Here is a 13,787-nt window from a genome sequence, read left to right on the forward strand (position 1 = left end):
ACAATGATTGTGGCAGTTCCTTTCTTCTATTTCAACCATACAAAGAATTATCATTAGATGGCCACCAACATTATTTGCAATGCAAAACTAGGTAACCCTATCTTCTAATCAAAAAAACCACATGGCCTATCTCCTTCAATATCGATACTCACTTTTGGTTTAAAAGGATAATAAAACCAAGCTTTGCTCAATTAAGATACCTTTACAAGGCACAAAAAGCCAGTATCAACAGTACTCTTTGAACAACATAGCAAGGTTTAACCTTCAACGTGGAGACGTGTTCACTCCACAAGTGCCAAATATTTTATACAAAAAACCCCACATTTATTACAACAGAATATTACAAACAACTAGTTTCAGTGACCAAAGAGTAAAATTTTACAAAAATGCAAACACTGTAATTTCCGATTGTGGAGTGGTAGGTACTCTACGCTTACAAATGTGACATCTCTTTGTTTATGCAAACAAAACTTTGTTTAAAAGTGATTTCCACTCTGCTTTATTTTCCATCGAATACAGTACATTTATCCAAACAAAAGCATGTACATTCAATATAGAACATTTTGAGCAACAGCTACAGTCCAGTTCCCCTTCACAGTATTTTTAGTGCAATGCACTAACAGGGCCAAATATTCCTCTATCCATAAAAGTATTTTTATTCCTGATCTTGTGATCAACATTTTTAGATATATTTTATACAAAAAGTATATATGAACACAAGGCACCTCCCTAAGTAAGGGAGCGAACCCATATAAAAAACATGGTATTTCTTCTGATGTACAATACCTTTCAAATTGTAGCAATTTGACACAAATCACTAAACAAAATATTTTCTAAGAAGTAAAAAACAAAACAAAACAGAACGAAAACCCCCAAACCACTGACGCACAAAACCTGCCAAGAATTTCATAATGGTAGGCATGCGACTGTTTTACTACAATCTTGATTAAAAGGTTAAAGAAAGGGATCTAAAACTTTTTCCAAATTATACAAAGTCAAGTGCTACCTATAGTGGTCATTCATAATCTTGAGAGAAAAAATATTTTTAGTTTCTCCCATACTATCCTCCCTTTTAATTAATATTTAATGAAATAAGCTAACATTATAAGTGGTTGTGCACAGATTGTCTGTCTATAATACATGAGCAAATATTCACTACCTTCATATTAACATTAGTGTGTTGATCTTTCAAAAAATAAACTGAAAAAATAAACTGCAACTATCATTAAAGTGCTTGTGTATAATTTTTTTTTTAAAAAATTAAAGAATAGAGGAATGTGGATATTCTTGTAAACTTCCTAGATGTTTACAAAGTTGTCCTATGCACCACATATGGAAACACAATGGAGATCTTTGAAGTAACTTCAGTACAGTGAAATTCAGAATATCCCAGAACTGGGAAATTAGTCAATATGAACAAACTGATGTTACGGCAAATACTAAAAATTAGTACAATTCAGCCAATATACACTACATTGTATGCTCTTATACATTCATTTGTAATAAATTTGAAACAGTATATGACACGACATTTGCCAAAGTAGGATATCACAAAAAAGTTAAGAGCTGTTCATCAATTAGCACTACTAGGGAGGACCAGTATGCGTGATAAAGTCTCTGAAGATGACTTCCTAAATGAGGAACAAAAATCTTCTTCCAAAGCTGCTGTTCATTAACTTGCCTCTGTAGGTTTTTTTAATTTCAGAAAGTTTTTCCTATACTCTGTCAAACCTCAACTGCATCGAGATAACTGCTAATTTAGAAGCACATGTGCATTTCAACTACTTCAGTGTTTTGGGAGGAGGCTCTGTCCTACAAGCGGTCAGAACAGTTACCAATTTAGGAAGAAAACAACAGCTTATGACAGTATTTTCCCCTTTCAGTACCATTATCAAGATATTAGCGGTTCCAACAACAAACTAAAATCTTTTTCATTCAAATGAATTCCAAACTTTCTGAACATTACTTGAATCTATCTGAGCAGAAATGGGAATACATTATTACTTTGAGTTTACCCATATAATTCAGTTTTAAATTACAAAACATAAATAATTTATAAGGCTAAATTTTTAATTCTTGATCAAAATGCGGAAGTCACTCCTCCTCTGAAATTCAGCATAATTCAGGGCCCAGCTCCGTTCATTTTTGAAGTTCCATCCCACTTAGCCAGGATTTGTTACTAAGTCCCCAAAGCACCAGATTACAATTTAACATAGCTGGGTGCCAATTCACTACAAAAACTGAACTCAAATCAAATTACCTCCTGGGAAACAGCATTTCAGAGTTGAAATCTAGAACAAGGCACGTATACTTGGTTTTCTTCTCACCAAATATGCTAGAAAGGTAATTCTGAATAAGGATGTTAAAAACTCTTACAGGTATCACTACTGTCTCTCTTCATTGTACTTTTTTGTACATCCCCTCAACCTTCACGCATCTATTAGTCATTCTGAAATACAAACTGACCGCATACATATGTTATTTCCTTTTTTAAAGGGTCCTTTTAAAAACAGATCATCTTTAACATGAAGGCTATGGAAAACTGAGAAACTACAAATACAACCCCTCCAAGTGTTAAAAAAATTCCCCGAGTACCATATAAGCAGAAGTTCAGAAAATTCTTGGCCAGACTTATACACATATTTAGGTTTAAAACAAAAATCCTTGAAGAGACTCGAACACTTTAAAAATAAACGATCAAAAGTCTCCAGACCTGTGCTTGTATAAATAAGCATTAAAAGAATCAAATCCTAAATTTGATGATTTTAAAGGTGTTTGTATGCACCTAACTCGTACTGATTTTAAATCAAAGCAATTAAACATCCAAATTACATTCCAAAAACCTGTTCTGTCCTTTTACTTACAAGGCATAGGCAATAGAGATAAAAATTAAAAAAAAAAAAAAATAAAAATGCACACGTGATCATTCCAGTAAATTCATAGAGATTTTTTCTGTCGACAATTTTTACTCTAGCACCTTTAGTACTTTTTCAACTGGGTCACAGAGAATTTAATTAGCAGGTTAAGTTATTCAAACCAAACAAAAATACTGTTAATTTTAAAAAATTACTATTTTAGAAATGTACGTATATTAGCTTGATTACAACAGATGCCTTAAGACAATTTAAAGAGTTGGCTCGGTACAGTTTAATCTATATTCTATTCCAACTTCCTACATTGACAGATTTCAAAATTAACTCTTTTCCAAAACACTAAAAAAAAAACCAAAATTTGATAAACAAATTTGACATCTACCTTAGTATTTAAGCTGCTAAAACATAAAATCTATAGAAAAATATGTTTTCGGCAATAACTCAACAACAGCAAATGAAAGGCAGTGGTTTTGTTTTGTTTCTCAACACAAAGAAAAAGAAAAAAAAGACAAAAGACTTATTTTTTTTCCTCACCAGACAACAGCTTTAGATCTTGTACTTCTGCCTTTGGCTTTATTTTCTTCAGGTGAATGAGATACATTTGCTTTGTGGGTTTTCTTATGATGTTCTAGAAAAGCTTTTCTGGCAAATGCTTTCCCACATTTATTGCATCGGTGCAGTGAAAAGTTTTTTGTTACTTTTACTTCAATGCCAACATCAGCTCCTACATCCTTTTTATTGGGAGAATTAGAGGTGACATCCTGTTTTGAAACAATCTGTTTTGTTTCATCCCTCTGAGGGCCTCTTTTTGTCACCTTATTTAGAACAAGATCAATTGGCTTTTTTATTGCTCTAATTTCTAAACTGGCAGTTATTTTCCCAAGGTAGCGCGGTGACTTTTTATGAACTACAGTTATGTGCCTTATCACATCACGTTTGCGACGTGTTTCATAAGAGCAGAGTGGACACCTGTAGTACTTAACATAAATGTTATTTCCATCTGTGTGTAATTCAATGTGTTTTGTCAAGTTCTGTTTAGAAGTAAATTGGCGTTTACAGAGTTTACAGTAAAGCTGCTTGAAGTCGAAGCCAGCTGAAAGTTTTGGCTTCCTGGTTTTTTGCTGGCCACCTGCAGCAGATGCATTGGTTGATTTAGAGGTTGATTTAGCAGTTGATTTACAGGTTGATTTAGTGGTTGATTTAGAAGTTGATTTAAGGTTTTCAGGGTCCTGTTTAACTTTATTTTTCTGCGCTGATGGTGTGCTCTTTTTCTCATTTGAATGATTTGTTCCCTTTAATTCATTCTGCAGAGAAAGGGCAATGGAAGGGGGTGAAGGTTCTACAGAATCTGCTGGTTCAACTTTTACTTTTATTTCTGTGCCATTGGCGGTATTGTTGGGTCCTTTCTCTCTTTTAGAGTTCTTTCCAGAAAGAGTTATCTTGTGAACAATTTGCATGTGCCTTTTCAGCATTATTTGTGAACTATATTTTCTCTTGCACAGAAGGCATTTGCATGCAGTTAAATTGTATTCAGCCTTTGAAGACGACTTTTGTTTTCGGGTCTTAAAAGATTTTTTAGCAGAAACTGTATCCAAGAACAAAGGTTGCCCAGGCTTTGTAGCTATATCAGGAGTAATGGAATCCCTTCTTAATCCTCTATGAACTTCATCAAAATGCCTCCTTACGTTGGCTTTTGTAGCAAATGATTTATAACATACAGGACAACTTCTACCTAATGTTACGAGAACATTCTTATTTCGTCCTTTTGCAGAGCATTGGTTTGGTTTCTTTTTTGTTTCTATGTACTTCTTTAGCTCTTCCATCTTTTTTTTGTGCACTTTTCGAATGTGCCGGCGTACACTGCGTCTGGAATGAAATTCTTTCCTACAAAGGCAACATATCAACTGGTGGCCAAAATCAGGATTATCCAGAGCGTCCAATTCAGGATTTACTGCTGGAGGCTGTTCTTCAGGAGTAGGTATCACTTTGTTTGTAACGGGATCAGCAGGAGGTAATTCTACAGTCTCCCCAGCTGGGACTGGGGCTGGAGCTGAAACAGTCTTGGGTTGCTCAGTGCTGGGTTCCTGTGTCTGTGCTGGAGCTTGATCTGGGGCACTACTATTTTCTGTGTTCTCGTCTGGGCTATCAGTCCTGGATACATATTGAAATACAGCATTCTGATTAGTTTCTATAGGTTCCAATTTAATGATGTATTCTTGCTTATCTACCCTTGGGTAGATTGCTTCCAGGAGGTCATTTATGGCTTGACTCTGCTTATCATTTATATCTGGGAGGTCTGTGAAAAAGAGGCAGAGGTTTTTTTTTAATGATTTGGTAATTTCAACTTACATTTCAAAGTATCTTTTAACAACTGTGTTCAGTTTGGTCACAAAATTTGCACAAACCCTGCATTTGTACTATTTTTCTGACCATTTATATTTAAAAGCTTTGAGTAATCATTTTTATCACATCAGTACAAGTGACTGAAGTACATTCACAGTGTTAACCTGAAAGCCAGCTAAACTAAAAACTAGTTTGCCTGGAATTAAACAGTTCTTCAAAAATCTGCATCAATTGCAAAAATAATGGCAAACAACAGAGCTTGTTCTGCAGGTGTGCAACTAAGCCTGAACTATCAATAGAAACTGATTTTCCTACTGCTGGAAATGGGTATTCTCAATAAAGGAACCTAATTCTGGACATAAGCTCTTCTCTGGGAATTCTGAACGGTCCTTAAGAAAGAATGAAACATCCGTGTAACCCAAGCACTGCATGAAGATAGAAATAGGTAAGAAAGGACTTAGCTTCTGGGGCAGGAAAAGCTTTTAGTAATACCAAAGCAGTTAACAGGCTCAGTGATACAGTAAGGTAGTAAATGTTAAGGACAGAAAAGTCCTGTATTGTTCAGGGGAAAAAAAATTGTACTAATTTCTCAAAACAATAAAAACTGAGCTAAAGAAGTTATTTTAAGAAAGAATAACTTCACTGAGGTTCACCAAAGGTTCATTCTGTGTTATGCCCTGGTAACACGTTGGAGCAGACTGAAAAAGCAAGAAAGGAGGATACAGGGATTCTCCTTGTTTGTCTAATGCCAGTAAACTTCTCAAGCTGAAGTTTGCCTTCAAAGTACTGTTTTAATAAATCTAGTTTCCAAAAAGTGTATTCAAATGATTTTGAAACATTTACATTCTTGGCTACCACAGTGTAAAGCACTGGTTTTTCATCTTTTGAAAAAGAAATACTGATAATTTTACTGAGTGGTAATTTTGTTAGATACCCCCCCATTTTTTGTATTCTGGTGGGGGAAAAAAAAAAAAAAAAAAAAAAAAAAAAAAAAAAGAAGAAAGAAAACCAAATGATCGCTCCCATTTACCTTAATGCCATTCATGATTTTACAAGCCTCAGTAATATCCTGTTTTAAATGCCAATTTCAGTGATCTAGTTCCAAGCACAACACACTAAGCACCAGCACTGGCACAACTAAGAAGCCAGGGAGCTACAGCAAAAAGGTGAGGCACTGAGATGATACAGTTCAAAATTATCCATGATGATTTCAAGATGTGATTGCTGGTAACAGCTAATTAAAAACCCACACTTAGGTTTGTTCCTTCCACACTGCCAGCAATACATGAAAAGTGTGTCAGTACAAAAAAATATGCCATTTTGTTGCTCAGAACTCATCTTTTAACACTGAATTTTTAACACCTTTGGCAGTCAGCTTCAAATAGGACTATCTATATAACTTTTTATCAAGGGTAAAAAAAGTCCTTCCTATTTTATAGCACCTTCTCAGTCATTTAATGACTACACTAGCAGAATACATCTCAAAAAAGTCATCGGGGAAGTCTTTGGAATTTTTCACCATGAGGATGCTGAACTTTTATTTCTACCTCTTGTTCAGTATCTTTTAATTTTATTTATAGAAAAACACCCACTTTATTCAATAACCATTATATTCAATTTTATATAAAATATAAGTATTTATATATTTTTATTCAGAGCAGGTAGTAGTATTCTCTTCATTTGCATCTCTCCTAGTGAACAGTGAATTATGAAAACTAACCAGCCCATTAAATGAAGACCAGAATGTCAGGAGCTGGACAGCAAGTCCTTACTGAGGGTATTCTTATTTTGGTTAGAAACTTTTGCATCTAAGCCAGATGTACTTCTAACCTTGCTTTGAAAATACGACTCATCCCTTTTCACAGAAAAGCTCTGTGACTCTCTGCAGGAAGCCAAGCACACACACTTAAGGAAGGTGACAGTACTAGTCTTTTCACCTTCTCCTTCACAACACTCGCTGACGCAGTGTGGGAAAAGAATCACCTACGCAAATCTCTGTTGGGTCCTAATTTTTGAAGTATTGAGACAAGGCGGCATTAATCAGGAAAGTAAAAACCTCCCTGCACCTATGTTGATCAAGTCAAGAGATCAAGATAATTAGAAAGCTTTACTAAACATTTTGGAATGCTGACACATTTCCAAATTATTCAGCTTTACTCAGATCAATGAAAATTCATCACTGCAATAGGATTTTAACAATTTTTTTTTTTTCCATAAGACTTCTTTTCTTTATTTTTTCGTTGTCATTTAAGTTACTTTCTTTTAAAAATGAAGTTTAATTTCTGCAACAAGGTGGTAGGCTTGGCGCAATCATACAGAGTATCTTAAAGCTGCGTAAGGCGAGGTGAGACTGTGGGAAAGAGACCGAATTACTGAAGCACAGATCCTTAAAGGGTGAGCTTTCAGTCTGTTTCACAATGAGTAAGACTGAAGGATTGCGTTCGTAACACTGAGTGCTTCCCACGTGCAGGAGAAAATTATGGATATTGATCCAAATCACTTTACAGGATACAGCTGAAGTCCATCAGAACTATGCTGATCTAAAACTGAAAAGCCTTGTCAGATCCACACTTTTCTATGAGATTCAATTCCAGGCCTTTTGGCATACTTTTCAGTATCTTTCACAGTAAAGAGGGAAAGAAAGGAAAGGGGGGAAGAGGGGATAAAATGTGTTAAAAGTGACACTTTTCATTAAAAGGCTGGTTGTATGAACTAGCTATCAAATTATGACATTGACATGGGTCTCAGTTGTTAATGCATATTAAGTCAGTGCTTGTAGCTTCTTTACTACCATCTACATATGTTACTACTGAAATGCAATTCCACTTCATTTTTTGCATTTTGTTTCTGGTGTACTTGTATAAATGGTACAGAAATATAAGTTTCTCAACTTCAGCTCGCTTTATTAAATATTTCAATTAGTAAGACTTACTGTCATCCATCTGAAGACTTGGAGGACAATAAAACTTTTTGTGAGTAATTAAATTTGGTAATCCTCTGAAGAGACTCCGGCACAATTTACACTCAAAAATGGTGTCCACATCTTTTAACAAGATATGTTTAAGTTGTTTAGTTCCTGAAATAAAAGAAACATTACACTTCAGGAGGGTTTTCTGTTTATCTTTTAATTCTCATCATCCCATGAAGGTGGAAACATTTTAAAACATGGCAATTATAACAGCATTTTATCTTGTGTTAATGCTACTTCCTTGCACTGTAAGTTTATGATAAATTCTTCAAGTTTATGATGACGCTTAGGCAAGAAAGTGGAAGTGTAGACATATATTCAGCCTGCTGAAAGGAAAATACACATAATTTAAGGCAGAAACTTTTCTATTAAAACATAGGCAGTGTGACAAAATGTGTGGATTTTCCAGACTATTATACATTGCATATTCAAAAAAAAAAAAAAAAAACCAAAACCAAGCCACAGAGATACACTTTGATATAGCATTGTTGATGTATTCCAGGTCGTGGCTTGCTTAAACAACTCAAGGATTCAGAGTTTAAGTTACACTTCAAACCTACTCCGTCATTTCTCATCTCAAGGAAACTAAGGATATAATGCTAACAATTAGCAATGGATTATTAAATGATGAATACTTACCCACTCCAAATTGCAAACAAACACTAGCTAACCAAACTCAGCCTATTTATCTATCTTGATTTTTTTCTTACAATGGAATAAATCAAAAGTAATCAAAGTTAGTCCAACAAGCAAAAAATATAATGGAATGGGACTAAGAATAAATAGCAACAAACAGCATCAAGACATTCTTCAAGCTGAATTAGAAGTTCAAGTTTTCTGTCATCACAGACACTTCTCTTCAGAATTCCTTTAAAAGATCAAACTCAGTTACACTGCAGAACTATTTCCTAAACAAAATTCTTTCAAATATTAATAATTTCGTAACAACTAATAGTTGTTATTCTTCTATAGTTCTTCTATATGAATGAGCCTTACCGACAACATTTTATTTCTTGGTGTAACAGTAGTAGTACAGAATTTTTACACTTGAATTTTAGCAAAGCACAATGTCTTCCTCTTCCACAACTGTTTAAAAACAGGACCCAAACTTGACTATCTGGGGCTACCGTCCAGTTTCTGTCCCCTCCTATGCCTTCCCTGAGCCACAGCCGCCTGTCTTTTCCTCTCACTGCTCTATCTTCAAGTGTAACCAACCTCACCTTCATCTGACCTGCCTTTTTACAGACTAGTGGACAAGTATTTAGATTTAGTGAAAACTCCAAATTTAAAAATTGTACAGAGTTCCCCCAAAAGCAAACACAAAAATAAGCACGTCCTTACTCCTCACCAACTGCAAATTGTAACAATGAAAAGTCAGTCTTCTGCCAGCATATGCTGCTTACAGCTTACTGAAGCCTCCTCTATTTTGTAGTTACATCTAATTGGGTCCAGTGATACTTTGTCAAATTCTGTTAATATTTGTAAATGTTGAAGCTAGAATAACAGCATAGTCACAAGAAATCAGTACAGAACGTTGGTTATTACAAATATTGCTCTGACAGAAATACCAAAGTTTATGCCTTTAGCAAGCAATTTCATTTTTAGGAAAAAAAAAAAGTAACCTAGATTCAAATTCATCTGTTATTCTTAACACTTTGGATGACAAAAACTTCTGCTAAAATTGCTTAATTAATTATGAATAATACCTTGGGTTTAATCTCTATTTCTTTACCACAAGAAACAAAATAGTTTCTTTCCAAAATGACATGTTGCTTGTTCAAACCCAACCAGTAAAATTTTGGTCTAAGTCCTTTTGCCTTCTGTCCAGTTTCCCTGGTGCAGATGACTGAAGATGGCAAGGGAAGCTATCAATTTAACCCCTGCCGGTGAGGACAATCTGAAGGAGCCTAGAGACAGAGTACTTGCAACTAGTTTGTGTTGTTACCAGTAGAGATACCATTATTCTGCTTCAAGCAAAAGAAGCCTGCCACCCATATTGGAGGCCTTAGGCAATCTCATCCAAACACCATTCTTATAAAAGTTTACTTAATCACGACTCACACATCCTGTTTTCCTTCTAGTAATAAGTTGTTTAAATGCAAGAGAAGAACATAAACTGCATATTGTGCCAGTCTGCAAGACTCAGCCATGACATGCATCCTGTTACATAGCAGTAATGATTAATATATATAAAGCATTTCATGTGCAACAGCCCTATGTGGAAAAATCTAGAAACACACTGGTAGTAGCATTAAAGACATTGCTTTAAGTTTTGTAATAACTGCTGTGTTCTTGCACTGAGGGCTGTGAAAATAAAATGTTTGGTTTGCCATATCAGAAACAGCTAGAAAAAACTTAAAGGTTTGAATCATCTCTGGCATGCTCAGCCAAATGCTCAGTTGTTATTCTTAGGTTCACTGCTGTGTACTGCAACTCCAGAAAACAACCAAAGAACAACTTAAAAGTCAGGTGAGAGAGCAATTCTAAAAAGTTCAAGGTAAACACTAAATTTCCTCCCCATCTCCCTGAAGGTGTTCAAGGCCAGGCTAGATGGGGCTTTGGGCAACCTGCTCTAGTGGGAGGTGTCCCTGCCCATGGCAGGGGGTTGGAACATGATGATCTTTAAGGTCCCTTCCAACCCAAACCATTTTATGATTCTATGATCTCGGGAGTTTTAGGATAAACTAATAACAGCAGGAGGGATGACAAAGCAGAACAACACACTAATTTTTTTATGTTTTTGAAAGACAACTATACAGCAGGAGCTGTACCTTCACCACATTCTGTGAAAACCCTTATTAAAAGAACCTCATACCAAAAACCTACAAATATTTTGCAAATACGTAGGAAGTCAGGTGCTGGGTTTTTTTAATATACTAAATGTACATAACTCTTATAACAAGGTAATAGACTTCATAAGAGTCAGACATAGTTTCATACCTGATCGAAAACACTCAATGATTTGTTGAATACCGGATTTTGATGTTTGCAGAGGCTGCTGTAATAACGGAGGATCACCAGGTTCCAACAGATGCACTGAAATATATAGAAGGATAATAAGCCATTAGAGAACACTCAAGTGATTTTTATTAAGTTATGGATTTTCTGTGCATACAGTAAAACCAGGGAGAATAAAGGCTAAGACTAGATTTTTTGAGTAAGACAACTTTTACTGTAATCTACGCTGAATTAAAAAACAACCCATAATGGATTTTCCAGCTATGATACCTGGAAAATTCAGGTATTTTGCTGTGATTTTGATTAAAGAAAATGTGTACTCAAAGCTATGTGTATCAAACACAAAAACATATAAATACACAAAACCAAGCTGACTTATTAGAATTTTCCATCAATTAAAGAAATTTCCCAGAACAATCTACTTGACTCCCAACGGCCAAACCAGAACACATGTACAAAAAAACTTTACCAAATACTGTACTTCACGGCCTACTACGTGATTTCAGTGTTGTCAGTACACACCTTAGCACCAAATCCGAATCTAAAGTAGCAATGATCAGAAAAAAAGCACAAGTATAACTGAGTTGTGTGAACCAAAACAATGGTATTTTTAACCAATAAAACCACATTCAAGAAATGCTTCTGGTTCAAGCAAACTGCTTAAGTGATACCTCATTTCTGAAGTTTCATTCCACATCACAACCTTTGTAAAATCCATTGAAACTAAAATACGTATTTATGAGGATGATTATTAGTTATTCCAATATGCAGCATTTATACATATGAAAATTAATGCTGTATATGCATAAGGCAGTTAAGCTTTGCCCAGAAAGGAAAATCAAATTGAAATGAGTAAGAGGACTTATTCAAGAATGTGTTTGCAAAATCATTAGTTAGGTCATCTTGTTAATTTCTCATTGACAAAATAACTAGCTTTGTATTTCATAAATAGGCTCCTACCTTAACCATTTGATTTGATTTTTAACCCCACTGTAAGGTTTCCATTTCTAAATGAAGCACTGAGCTTCATCTCTAAGAATTTTATTTTTAATAAAAAGCAGTAGACATATAGTATAAAACTATGTAGAGATATAAAGTGCAAATAGATTAAACACATTTTTGTCAGGAAAGTTGTTCTAAAAGATGTAAGGTTATAAATAAATTCAAGCTGAAAAGAACATCAGAAAGAAAAGCGGTCTAAGAAAAGAACGATAGAATGAACATTCCACCCAACTATGCTGGCCCCATAACATACTATTATATATACGAACACATAACAACCATTACAAATCAGCTAATCGTTTGGGGATCTCCAACACAATGACATATTGTATTCTACTAGCCTATTCCCTATTCTTCAAAGTAGTATATTTTGGTTTGTATGCTGCCTCTAGTATGCATGTGTAACACCCACTGACATCAAGAGGAGTGCCATACGTGAAACAGACATAACACATTGCTGTTATTTGTAAAGCAAGAAAAGTATTTTAACTTTTTCAAAGCATTATAACAACTTGAAACCATTTAATGTCAAACACAAATGTTTTTAATAGCTGAACAACACCTACTCTCAAATTACATTTAATTAAAGGAGCATTATCAAACTTGCTGCCACACTCACTCTTTCAACTATTAATTCCTCAAAATGATGCCTTTCTTTTCAAAACACAAGTGAAAGCACCCAAATAACAAACTCTGCAATAAGAAAGGAAACAAATTTCCTTTTAGGCTACCAATTATAACAGTAGGCAGAACAATTACCAAAAAACCCTAGCAAGTTGGCTGAACCTTCAAAGAATGTGTTACACTTTCTATTGATTGTATCTTCCATGTCTTACAGCAGTGGAATGCAAATATAAGCTTTAGAACTTCAGTGTTTTTTCCTTCTCTGAAAATATGATCTTTGAGTTCATCAGAGTTCACCAGAGGAGTAAAGTAAAAACATAATCAGCAAACACAGAAGATTGCCAGAAACGTCATTTTACAAAAAAATCAGAATGTTACATTTTTTGGAATCAAAAAGGCAAGTTGTTTTATACAACTTGTCACCTTATTCTCCTCACTTCATGCAGTGCCCATGTGGTAGCTTGAGGATTACTACATGTCCTGCAAAAACTGCCAGGTTATCTTCCTGAAATGATTTTAACACGACAGTTTGAGGATATTAAAAAAAAAAAAAAAAAAAAGAACCTTTCCAAACAAAATTCAGAAACTTTTTACATCCAAAACTGTCACTAATGATGCATATTTGCAACATCACAACAGTTTCCACAAGCTTTTAAGGAAGGGGAGAAGTAAAAGAGGCAACGCATCCCCCCGCCACTGTACCTGGCTCACAGCATCCATGGTGATGGTGGTCAGTCTGACAGCACTTGTCCCTCAGAGGCATTTTCCGTGCGCACCACCTACTTTCCTTCTACATCCAGCGCCTCGCTTCTGCTAAAATAAGCAAATTAACTGTCACCCCCGCAGGGCCGGTGGCTGGGGACGGCGCGAACCTGCCCCCCCTCAGCGTCCCTCAGCGGCCCCGCCGCAGCAGGCCGGGCGGCAGCGGCACCCTCCGGGCAGGAGAAACTTTCCATTGTTTACAGCCGGTCCCACAACGCCCTCTGCAACGGCCGCTCCCGCCCGGGCCCCGACACCCA

The 13,787-nt window shown here is 35.5% G+C and overlaps 1 protein-coding gene across 1 annotated transcript; it reads right to left on the reverse strand.

Annotated features, from left to right (window-relative positions):
• Positions 1–483: 483 nt before the first annotated feature.
• ZNF800 (zinc finger protein 800) lies at positions 484–13,630 on the reverse strand. The gene is made up of 4 exons (XM_014964327.1): positions 13,471–13,630; positions 11,125–11,220; positions 8,149–8,292; positions 484–5,169 (listed from the first exon to the last, which is right to left on the reverse strand). Exons 1-4 carry the CDS (start codon positions 13,529–13,531, stop codon positions 3,404–3,406), a joined length of 2,067 nt encoding a protein of 688 aa, XP_014819813.1. The 5' UTR covers positions 13,532–13,630; the 3' UTR covers positions 484–3,403.
• Positions 13,631–13,787: the final 157 nt, after the last annotated feature.

Source organism: Calidris pugnax, unplaced genomic scaffold (genome assembly GCF_001431845.1).
Source record: "Calidris pugnax isolate Ruff unplaced genomic scaffold, ASM143184v1 scaffold44, whole genome shotgun sequence".
In the NCBI taxonomy this organism is placed as follows: Eukaryota; Metazoa; Chordata; class Aves; order Charadriiformes; family Scolopacidae; genus Calidris; species Calidris pugnax.

What these genes read in the sequence shown, in the direction of transcription:
- ZNF800 (XM_014964327.1), bottom strand. Translation starts at nt 13,531, where the DNA reads ATGCCTCTGAGGGACAAGTGCTGTCAGACTGACCACCATCACCATGGA. An exon ending in CCATGGATGCTGTGAGCCAG is followed by an intron (nt 11,221 to 13,470) that starts GTACAGTGGCGG and finishes TATATATTTCAG; the next exon opens with TGCATCTGTTGGAACCTGGT. An exon ending in CATTGAGTGTTTTCGATCAG is followed by an intron (nt 8,293 to 11,124) that starts GTATGAAACTAT and finishes CTTTTATTTCAG; the next exon opens with GAACTAAACAACTTAAACAT.